Source organism: Orycteropus afer, unplaced genomic scaffold, assembly GCF_000298275.1.
Source record: "Orycteropus afer afer isolate SDZICR_OR568_19922 unplaced genomic scaffold, OryAfe1.0 scaffold00116, whole genome shotgun sequence".
NCBI lineage: Eukaryota > Metazoa > Chordata > Mammalia > Tubulidentata > Orycteropodidae > Orycteropus > Orycteropus afer.
In genome coordinates this window covers 2,187,262-2,199,302 of record NW_006921703.1, presented here as the reverse complement: position 1 = coordinate 2,199,302, position 12,041 = coordinate 2,187,262, and the positions used below count along the sequence as shown (strand labels likewise).

At 38.4% G+C, this 12,041-nt stretch overlaps 1 protein-coding gene across 1 annotated transcript in view; it reads left to right on the top strand.

Moving 5' to 3' along the window:
• The window catches only part of DCHS2 (dachsous cadherin-related 2), a 458,783-nt gene that overhangs the window by 367,740 nt on the left and 79,002 nt on the right, over positions 1 to 12,041 (top strand). The window contains exon 14 of the mRNA XM_042781410.1: positions 3,009 to 3,122. Within this exon, the coding sequence (XP_042637344.1) occupies positions 3,009 to 3,122 (114 nt within the window). The remainder of the gene's footprint in view (positions 1 to 3,008; positions 3,123 to 12,041) is intronic.

Below are 12,041 nucleotides of genomic sequence, written 5' to 3'. Positions count from 1 at the left end.
AGCTCACACACACTTTGTTTCATGACATTGACTACAATTTACCACAATGCAATAGCTCCCCTTCTACTTCCTCCCTGTAGTTCCCTCTTCCCTGTGTCCTTCCCTCTTATGCACTCCTGAACCCTGAACTGTCTCCCTGTGCATACACAGCTCTTCTATTCTCCCATGACTGATCTCTCCAAGGAGTGTATCTACCAATTGTAAATGTTCAGCTCATATGCCTGTTTTTTGTTTGGCTGAAAGCCACAGGAGTGGATTTAATTCCAGACCTAAGGGACAACTAGGGGCTATAGCCTCAGTTGTTCCATCAGGCTCTATGAGACCAGCAAACTGGTCCTTTTTTAAAAAATGATTTTGAGTTTTGCTCCATATTGTTCTCCCACTCTATCCAGGATCTCCTACATAGATCCCCTTCCAAGTGGTTGACAGTGGTAGCCGGGCACCATCTAGTTCTGGTCTCATAGTTGTACAGGCTGAGTATTGCATGGTATAACAGTCAGACTAATTACTTCCATGTGTCTTTGATTTTCTTCATTCTTTTTTGCTCTGGATGAGGAGAGACCCATCATTGCATTTAGATGGCTGCTTGCAAGCTTTTAAGATCCCAGTAGCTACTCACCAAAGGAGGATGTGAAAGAATGTTTTTTGTGTAGTATGTTATGCCAATTGAGCTTGACATCCCCTGTGACTGTGGTCTTGAGCCCACAGGTCCAACTACTCAGTCCCTCTGGGTAGCTGGCTATGGCCAAGATGTGGCTACAACCTTGCCCCTTTTCAGCTCTACTATATACCTGGGAATTCTTACAGAACATTCAAATACACTTGTCGAAACATTGTCTGCCAACTCTATCCATGGTCTTGGGCACACTCCCTCCTGCATGGACATACCTAATAATTCAGCCTGTGTACCCATCAATCTGCCCATATTATCAATGCTTGCCTTCAGTGACAATGCAGTTCTTACGTGCAACATGATTCATCTTTGTTGTCTGTACCTCCCACGCATCTCTCTGTGTCTTTCTCTTCCTCAGTGTCACTGTGTTGACTACTCACATTTGGTGTATTTCCTTCTCTTCCCCCAAATCAATACTTGTCTCTACCTATCTAACAGTGTTCCCACCCTTCCCCTCCCCTCCCACCCTTGGTAACCGGGTGACCAACAAAGAAAATTACCTTCCATATATAAACATTTCCTTGACTTTTTACAACAGATTAATACAATATATGTCCTTCTGTGATTGACTTATTTCACTTAGCATAGTGTCCTCCAAGTTCCTCCACATTACATGATGTTTTGCAGATGCTACGTTATTCTTTAGAGTTGCATAGTATTCCATTGTGTGTATGTACCATAGCTTGCTTATCCATTCTTCTGTTGATGGGCACCTAGGTTGTTTCCATCTTTTGGCTATTGTAAATAGTGCTGCAGTGAACATGGGTGTGCATAAATCTGTTCTATGACTACTTTTGCGGTATGGTGGCTGAGTTAAATATTTGTGACAGAGACTGTATGGCCCACAAAACTAAAAATATTTACTAACTGGCCTTTTAGAGAAAAAGTTAAAATAAAGCTATGATTTTCTTTGATTGTTATGGTCTCCCATAGTCTTGCCTACCTCTCCTTCCCTTCCTCACCCCTCACCTCTCCCTTCCTGCCTTATATGGCCCCAGTTGTAGTCATACTAATTGTTTTATTGTCACAATGCAGTACATGGTAATCTTCATTCCTCATAACATAAAGCAACTTCCTTCTTTTCTGTCTTTCTAATGCCTACGTAACTCAATATCTCCTTGTTCTTTGACATTATCTCTTGGCTACTCTTACTATGTCTTCACACTTCTTGGATGAATTTGTATCACCTAGGAACCCTCACTTACTCTCCAGTTGGGTTGCTTTTTCCTACAACTAAATTGGAGGGAAGATTTCTTGTATTTATACTCCTATAACCGACCTCCTTTCCACATCTCAACAAATGTTCAGGGCAGTGTGCCAAAATATATTTGATCTGTCCACTTTCCATTTCCTCTGCCATGATCCTAGGTCATTTTCTCTCAGTTGAACAATTTGCATTTTATCTTCATTGGTCTCTCTGCTCCAATTTACCTCTCTCCTCTGTTCTAATTTACCTCTCTCCTCTGTTCTCTTCACAACACTCAGAGTGATATTTTTGAAAAGTAAATCAGATTATTTTACTCTGCTCCATGATCTCTCATTTCATTTAGAATAAAATATGACCCTGCCTACCATGTCATCTTCACTTTCTTACTCTTTCCCTCACTTACTGTACTTTGCCAAACCAAGCACTTTCCTAGCCCAGGGCCTTTGTAGTTGTTACTGTTTATTCTCCTGGAATTTTTGTCTTCAGGTTCTTTCCATGACTTCTTATCCTGCAAGGTTTAACTGGAATGTCACTTCTCCCAGGTTTCCCTAAAAGAGTTGCTCACCACCTTCAAAAAAATGGTTTCTAACATATATACGAAGGAATCTTGGTGGAACAGTGGTTAAATCACTTGGCAACAACCATAAGATTGGTGGTTCAAACCCAAAAGCCACTTTGAAAGAGAAAGATATGGCTATCTGCTTCCATAATGATTTACAGCCTTGGAAATCCTATGGAGCAGTTCTACTCTGTTCTATAAGGTAGCTATGGGTCTGAGTCAGCTTGATTGCAACAGGTTCGTTTGTTTTGTTTATCATATAAATTTGTTCATTTCTTTCCAGTACTTAACACAGTCTGGAATCTGCCTTGTTCATTTATTTGTTTAATGGTTTATTGTCTGTCTCCTCCACTTGTTAATATCACAATGAGACTAGAGACCTTCTCTATCATTTGCCACATATTTCACCACCTAGGATCAGATCCGGCTTATTGAAGATGCTTAGTAAGTAATTGTTGAATGAATGAATAGCTGAAAATAAAGTAGGCAAATAACTGCTCAGTGTTTCCCCTTGTTTTCTCTGAAAATTTCTTTTTCTAAAGGAATTATTTTTTACTTAATTTTTACAGGTACTTCCATTGTGACTGTAAAAGCTTTTACCCCTCATTCAACTGGAGACAGCATTAAATATTTGATTTTTAGTGGAAATGAAGATGGAGTATTTTCCCTGTGCTCCAACTCAGGTAATCTTTCTCTACCTGATAATAGTTTTATTTTCTGTTGTTTTTAACATTACTAGTAATAAATACTTTTGCAAAATAAATTCAAAATTGGAAAGGCAGAGTTTGTTAAAGATGAGTAAGTTAAAAGGTAAACAAGAAAGAGGTTTTTTCATGGTAGCTGTTGAAAAATAGTTGAAAATCAAGAACTGCTTATTCGTTTATATGTCCTTACTATGAATTTTATTCTTCCCATTTAAAAATTATGCAATGTCCATCCTGCCCTTCAAATTTTTTAAGATAAATTGGTTTCCACTTATAATTTGCACATCGATTTGGGACAGTTGGAGCTGTATTAGGGAAGTCATTGATACTGAGTTTGAGCTGAAAATAAGCCCACATGTCTAGCCTTAGGGGATTTTCATCAGAGAGTCTTCTAATTCGCCACTGAATGTCAACAATGCAACAAAAAAAAGACAGCTGGAAAGGTTTCTATGTGGTGGTAAAGAAATTACTTCCAAATACAGCATGTATTAAATTTAGCTTTAATAAGACCATTATTGTATTTTAAATGAATACCAATTGATTATTTGAAACATACTATTTTGACTAACAACTATGTAGTAGATACATATCTACTGCTTCATTGTCAGAACTCAAAAAGAATGGTTTTAATAATCTCTGTATTACCATACAACTGCCTTATTTAATCTGCACTACATGCACATGGGAAGAATTGAGAAGGGGTAACTTCCTAAGTAAAATCTCTCTCACCCAGAGTGGTGTTATGAGTTTTTGTCCACACAGCCTTTGGGCAGGAAGTTTTCTGAGGTAGCCTGCTAAAATTCTTCATCTCTTTACCTCATCCCTGAGCTAATGGGTGGTGCGAGAACCTATGGACGAAAGGGCTATTTATGAACATCACCAAACCTTTAAGTTCTGGGATGTCAGGTGTCTGAGTGTTCTGGGAATATTAGAATATTTAGGGAAAAAGGCGGAACAGAGCGTTCGTATATTTTCCCAGACTACCCTAGTCCTTTCACTGTTTCAATCCTTCTACCAGGGCTTAGGCTTCATCTTATTTTTTCTAGAGTCCCTCATTAAAATGCAGGCAAAATTTGCCTAGGGTCAAGAGGGCATCCACAAGAAATCTCATCATTTGTCAATTAAATAATTATTTACTTATTTTTTTACATTTATTTTAAAATTAAACGGTGAATTATCTGCAGAATGGTATATTGACACATATAAAACTATTTAGTAGAAAATAGTACAATAAAAATCCTTGTGCCTGTCACCCATCTTCACAAAGAATGTATCAGTAGAACCATAGGAAGTCCCCTGAGTGCACCTTTTCTCACATGGCTCTCTTCTGTCATCTCAGAGATAGTCAAGAACCTAGATTTTATATTGGTCAATGCTTTTTTTTTTTTTTAATTTTGCTGTGGTCTTTGCATTCCTAAACAACATATGATTTAGTTTTACCTTGTTTTAAACATCATAATGGGATCATGCTATATATATTCTGGTCTTGATTCTTTTCCTCAACATATTTACTGTGTTTGTCTGTGACATTTATGATGTATAAACCATGTATGTACACATTAAAGAGTAATAGAAAGGAATGTCGTACACCTACCACCAAGGCTATAAAGTAGAACACGACTAGTACTGAATATGCTCTCTCTGTGCCCCTTTCCCATCGCATCCTTTGTCTCCATTGCCCCAACCTGCCACTGTCTTGATGTTGGGGGTAACAATTCCCTTGCAACCTGTATTAAATGCATTTCCACACAATAAATTATTTAATGTTTGAATTTTATATAACTGAAATTATACTTTATGTATTCTGTTGGAATTAGAGTGAATTGAGATTCATTCATGTTGTGTGTAGCTGGAGGTCTTGAGTTTTCATTTCTTTACAGTGTTCTATAGTAAGACTATATTACAGCTTGTTCATCCATTCTGCCATTGACTGAAATTTAGGTTTTCCTGTTTGGAGATGTAGTGATGAGTAATGAACGGTCTTGTATGTGTCTTCTGGTGCACTCATGCAAGGTATTTCTTTAGGTCCTGGAGTCTATGCTACTTAACTACAACAGTAGGTGCAACAGTAAGTGCAGCTTTACAGGTAGTATCAAGTTTTTTTCTGAAATGGCACCACTTTCATCCCACCAACATCAAACAAGAGCTGGTATTGTTGTTCATATACTGCTTTTTATTGCCAATCTGATGGATGTGAGCTCATATCTCACTGCTGTTGTAATTTTAATTATCTAATTATTAATGTATTTGAGCAGTTTTTCATAGTATATTGGCCTTTTCTGTTTTCTCCTATGTGCAGTGCATATTGATATCTTTTGCCTATATTTTTTTTTATAATTTGCATTTTTCTTTCTGAAGTGTAAGGATTTTACAATATTATTAGTAATTTTGTTTTTTGGAGCAGTTATTTTTCTCAGTTTGTGAATTGTCTATCATTCTCTTAGTGGCATGTTTTGATTTGAATGAATTAGAATGAATCAGTCTTTTACTTTATGATTTGTTCTTTTTTTGTAAGTTAAGAAATAGTCTACCCTTTGATCATGGAAGTATTCGCATGTTATCTTTTGATAACTATATAGTTTTCTTGTGTTTCACATTTAAATCTTTAGTCCAACTACAATTTGCTTTTATGTTTTATGTGAGCTAGGTATCACATTTAATTTTTTTTTTTTCTTTCTCATGAAGATGCCAAGTATTCCAATGGGAATAATAATTTTCCCCTTTGATCTGCAGAATCACTGCTATCATATATCATGTGTCACTGACTTTTTACTAGACTCTCAACTTCTTTCCATTCATCTCTTTATCTTTCCACACATCAGTATCACACACTGTTAGTTACTTTATTTTTATGATAAGTCTTATTACCAGGGAAAGCAAGCCACCACCTCCAAACTTTGTCCTATCCCATTATTTTTCTTTTTTAAAAAACATTTTATTGTGCTTTGGGTACAAATTTACAAAGCAAATTTGTTTTACATTTAACAGTTCATGCACATTTGATTTCATGTGTTGATTACCATCCCTGACCATAACAAAAACTCTCCTCCCCTCCTATCCCTGTGACTAACCCCTTCCTGTGCCTTTCTTAGCTATTCATTCCTGTCTGCCCAGCTTTCCCTCTGTGTGAATGCTGCCCTTCTGATGTCTCATGGCTGAATGCTCTAAGGGGTGCATCTCCCTAGAGTAAGTGGATACATCATCCTGGGGTAAGTGTTCTACATGTAGGTCTTTCTAATGCTAGGCTGAGAGCCAATCCATTGGAATGAGTCCCTTTCTAGACCCAAAGGGTAACCTTGGGTCATTGTCTCAAGGGTTCCACCAGACTCTATCCGATCAGTAATTCTGGTCATTTTTGTGTTTTTGAATTTTGTCTCACATTTTTCCTTCCACTCTATCCAGAATCTACAGTTTTGATCCCTTTCCAAATGGTTGGCATCAGTAGCCACGCACTATCTAGTTCTTTCGGTCTTGGGGTCATGAAGGCTGAAGTCCTCATGGTCCATCTTATTCTTGGACTAATTATTTCCAGATGCCTTTGATGTTCTTTACTTTTCTTTGCTTACAATGAGAGGAGACCAATAGTTGCATCTTAGATGGCCGCTCGAAAGCTTTTAATACCCCAGTTGCTACTCACCAAAGTAGGTTGTAAAACAAGATATTTATGTACTATGTTGTGCCAGTTGAACATGATATCACCCAAGACTATGGTCCTGAGTTGGCAGTCCTGGTGATTCTCTCTCTCAATGTGTTTGGTTGTCTCTGAGAAGTTTCTCCAACTCTGCTTTCTGTTGCTTCTGTAACATATGTGGCTAATTTTGTAGCTTATGTAAGATTATCTTCAGCCAAATCTATCATTGATCTAGGGTATATTCCTGTTCACCTACCCCCACCTGATCTTCTCACCTGTCTTTGCATTTATCCATAACTTGGTGTTTGATGTTCATGGTAATGCAGTATTGTGCATATACCAGTATTTGCCTCTGCTGTCTATATCTTATGTGCACATGTCAGTGTCCTTCCTTTCCCCATTGTCATCATGCTGGTCACAGACTCTTTCCACACCACCCCTCCCCTCACCCAAATCAACATGTGACCCCCAACTAGTCTGAAATTTTCCCTCTCCTTCCCTCCCATCCCTGGTAACCTACAAGTGAGTTTCCTTCCCTGAGTAAACCTTTCTTTGGCTTTTTACAATAATGGGCTAATACAATATTTGTCCTTCTGTGATTGACTTATTTCAGTGAGCATAATGTCCTCCAAATTCATCCATGTTGTGAGATGATTCATGTATTCATTATTCTTTGAAGTTGAATAATATTCAATTGTGTGAATGTATGACAGTTTGGTTATCCATTCATCTGGTGGTGGGCATTTAAGTTGTTTCCATCTCTTTGCTATAGTGAATTGTATTGTGCTGCAGTGAACATGGGTGTACCTATGTCTGTTCATGTCCTGTTTCTCACCTCTTTAGGATATATTCCTAGTAATGGAATTGCTGGGTCAAATGGTATTTCCATTTTCAGTTTTTTAGGGAAATGCCATACCATTTTCCATATTTGTTGTACAATTTTGCAGTCCCACCAGCAGTGTATGAGAGTTCAAATCTCTCTGCAACCTCACCAGCATTTGTTATTTTCTGTCTTGTTGAACTTTGCTGTTATTGCTGAGCTGAAATGATATCTCATTGCTGTTTTAATATCCATCTCTCCAATGAGCAATCTACTTCTGTAGTGATACCACCTTGGAAACCCAAGGAGGGGTCGCTATGAGTCTGATTTGACTCAACAGCAATGAGTTTGGTTTGGTTTGGAATAGCTAACGATCGTGAGCATTTCCTCATGTGTTTGTTGGCTGACAGTATATCTTCTTTAGTGAGGTGTCTGTTCATTCATGTCCCTTGTCCATTTTTTAATTGGGTTGTTTGTCTTTTTGGTGTTGAGGTGGTGAAGTTTTTTATGTAATTTTGGCAATAAGTCCTTTGTTACATATGTCATAGGCAAATATTTTTTTTCCAATGTGTAGATTTTGTTTTCACTCTTTCGCAGAAGTCTTTCAATGAGCATAAGAATTTAATCTTTAAAAGGTCCCAGTCATCTAGCTTCTCTTTCACTGCCTGTGCATTTTAGGTTATACCATATTTATGCCATAGCTTAGGGTCCCTAGATTTGCCCCTATTTTATCTTTGATGAGCTTTATAGTTTTGGGTTTTACATTTAACTCTTTGATCCATTTTGAGGTTACTTTTGTGTATGGGGTGAGGTATGGGTCTTATTTCATCGTTTTGCAAGTAGATATCCAAATTTGCCAGCACCATTTGTTAAAGAGGTTATTTCTCCCCCATTTAATGAGTTTTGGTCCTTTGTCAAAGATCAGCTGTCCATAGATGGATATTACAAAGAACTGTACTCCAGCAGATTCGAGAACCTAGAAGAAACAGAAAACTTTCTAGAAATACAAGACCTACCTAAACTATCCCAGTCAGAAATAGAATACTTGCACATTTCATTATAATAATTGACTTTGTCTTCCCAAGCTACTCTTTGAAATCTTCTGTCTAGCTCTTTCATCTTGTCGTTTCTTTCATTTGTTTTAGCTACTCTCCACTCAAGAACAAGTTTCACAGTCTTTTCTGACATCCATTTTGGTCTTTTATTCCTTTCTTTTCTTTTTAATGACCTCTTGCTTTCTTCATGGATGATGTTCTTGATGTCATCCCACAATTAGTCTGGTTTTTGATCCTTGGTGTTCAAAGCATCAAATCTGTTCTTAAGCTGGCCCCTAAATTTAGGTGGGATGTAATCAAGGTCATATTTTGGCTCTCCTGGACTTGTTTTAATTGTCTTCAGCTTCAACTTGAATTTGCATATGAGCAGTTGCTGTTCTGTTCCACAGTCAGCTCCTGGACTTGTTTTGGCTGAAGATACTGAGCTTCTTCATCACCTCTTTCCATATATGTACTCGATCTGATTCCTGTGTATTCCATCTGTCAAAGTCCACATGCATAGCCACCATTCATGCTGTTTAAAAAAGATATTTGCAATAAGTCATTGATCTTGCAAAATTCTATCATGCAATCTCCAGCATCATTTGTATCACCAAGGCCATATTTTCCAACCACTGGTGATTCTTCTTTGTTTCCAACTTTTGCATTCCAGCCACCAGTAATAATAAACACATCTTGATTGCATGTGTGGTCAATTTCAGACTGCAGAAGTTGGTAAAAATCTTTTAATTTCCTTGTCTTTGGCTTCGGTGGTTGGTGTGGAAATTTGAATAATAGTAGTAGTAACTGATCTTCCCTATAGACATATAGGCATTATCCTATCACTGACAGCATTGTACTTCAAGACAGATCATTAAACATTCTTTAAACAATGCCATGCCATTCCTCTTCAATCTGTCATTCCCGGTATAGTAGAGCATATGATTGTCTGATTCAGAGTGGCCAAAACCAGTCCATTTCAGCTCACTAATGCCTAGGATATCTTTTTTTTTTTTTTCTTTTTTTTGTCCAATTTTTATTGTTATTTGGGTGAAATTTATGGAGCAAATTCACTTTCCATACAACAGCTCACATACACTTTGTCTCATGACATTGACTATAATTTCCCACAATGCAACAGCTCTTCTCCCACTTCCTCTGCATAGTTACCTCTTCCTTGTGTCCTTCCCTCCCAGGTGTCCCTCCCAGGCTGTCCCCCTGTGCATTTACAGCCTTTCTAGTCCCCCATGATTGATCTCTCCAAGGAGTGTATCTACCTGATGTAAATGTTCAGCTCATATGCCTGTCTTTTGTTTGGCTGGATGCCACAGCAGTGGGTTCCATTCCAGACCTGAAGAGCAGATGGGGCCTTTGTTTCAGTGGTTCCATCAGGCTCTATCAGACCAGTAAACCTTGTCCTTTTTTTTTTTTAATGATTTTGAGTTTTGTTCCACATTGTTCTCCCACTCTATCCAGTATCTCCTACAGAGATTCCTCCCTGAGTGGTTGACCATGGTAGCCGGCCACTATCTTGTTCTTCTGGTCTCATAGTTGTATAGGCTGAGGATTGAGTGGTGTACCAGTCACTTGGACTAATTACTTCCATGTCTTTGGTTTTCTTCATTCTTCTTTGCTCTGGATGAGGAGAGACCCGTCGTTGCATCTAGATGGCTGCTTGCAAGCTTTTAAGATCCCAGTTGCTACTCACCAAAGTAGGAGGTGGAAAAATATTTTGGGTAGTACGTTATGCCAATTGAGCTTGATGTCCCCTGTGACTATGGTCCTGAACCCACAGGTCCAACTACTTGGTCTCTCTGGGTAGCTGGCTGTGGCCAAGAAGTGACTGCAACCTTGGGCCTTGTCAGCTCTGCTATATGTCTGAGAATTCTTACAGAACATACAAATGCACTTGTAGAAACATTGTCTGCCAACCCTATACATTGTCTTGGGCATACTCTCCCCTGCATGGACATACCTAATAGTTCAGCCTGTACACTCATCTATCTACCCACATATCAATGTTTGCCTTCACTGACAATGCAGTGTATGCATGTATGCATGGTATGTGCAAAAAGGTCCATCTTTGTTGTCTGTACCTCCCATGTATTTCTCTGTCTTCCTCTTCCTCAATGCCACCGTGTTGATCACTCACATTTGGTACAATGCCCTTCTCTTCACCTAAATCAATACTTGTCTCTACCTATCTAACAGTGTTCCCTACCCTACCCTCCCACCCTCTGTAACCAACAAAGAAAATTTCCTTCCATATATAAACCTTTCCTTGACAGTTTACAATAACGAACTAATACAATATTTGTCCTTCTGTAATTGTCTTATTTTACTCAGCAATAGCATCCTCCAAGTTCATCCACATTATGGGGTGTTTTGCCAATTCTACGTTATTCTTTAGGGTTGTGTAATATTCCATTGTGTGTATGTGCCATAGTTTGTTTATCCATTTTCTGTTGATGGGCACCTAGATTGTTTCCATCTTTTGGCTATTGTAAATAGTGCTGTGATGAACATAGATGTGCATATATCTGTTCTTTTCCTGGCTCTCACTTCTTTAGGATATATACCAAGTAATGGACTGGGTGGATCAAATGGTATTTCTAATTCCAACTTTTTAAGGAATCGCCATACTGCTTTCTACAGTGGCTGTATCATTTTCCAGTCCCACCAGCAGTGTATGAAAGTCCAAATCTCTCCACATCCTTGTTATTTTCTGTCTGTTGAACTTTTCTACTAGTGATAGGGCAAGATGATATCTCTTTGCTGTTTTGATTTGCATCTCTCTAATGGGTAACAATCTTGAACATTTCTCCATGTGTTTGTTGACTGCCTGAATATCCTCTTTGGTGAAGTGTCTATTCATGTCTTCTTCCCATTTTTTAATTGGATTATTTGTCTTTTTGCTATTGAGGTGTTGGAGTTTTCTATAAATTCTAGAGATAAGTCCATTGTCAGATATGTCACTGCCAAATATTTTTTCCCAATATGTAGGTTCTCTTGAGGGGCTCTGGTAGCATAATGCCTAACGCACTTGACTGCTAACCAGAAGGTTGGCAGTTCAAACCCACCAGCCATTCCTTGGAAGGAAGGTTGGGCAATCTACTTCTGTAGTGATATTGCCTCAGAAACCCAAGGAGGGGTCACTATGAGTCAGGGCTGACTTGATGGCACACAACAACAACAACAACAGGTTGTCTTGATCCTTTTTGGAGCAGTCTTTGGAAGCACATAAAAATTTAATTTTTAAATGGAAACAATCAGTCCTAGCAACTGGTACACCATCCGATCTGCAACCTATACAACCATGAGACCAGAAGAACTAGATGGTGCCCAGCTACCACTGCCATCCACTTGGAAGGGAAAGAGGGAGAACAATGTGGAACAAAACTCAAAATCATTTG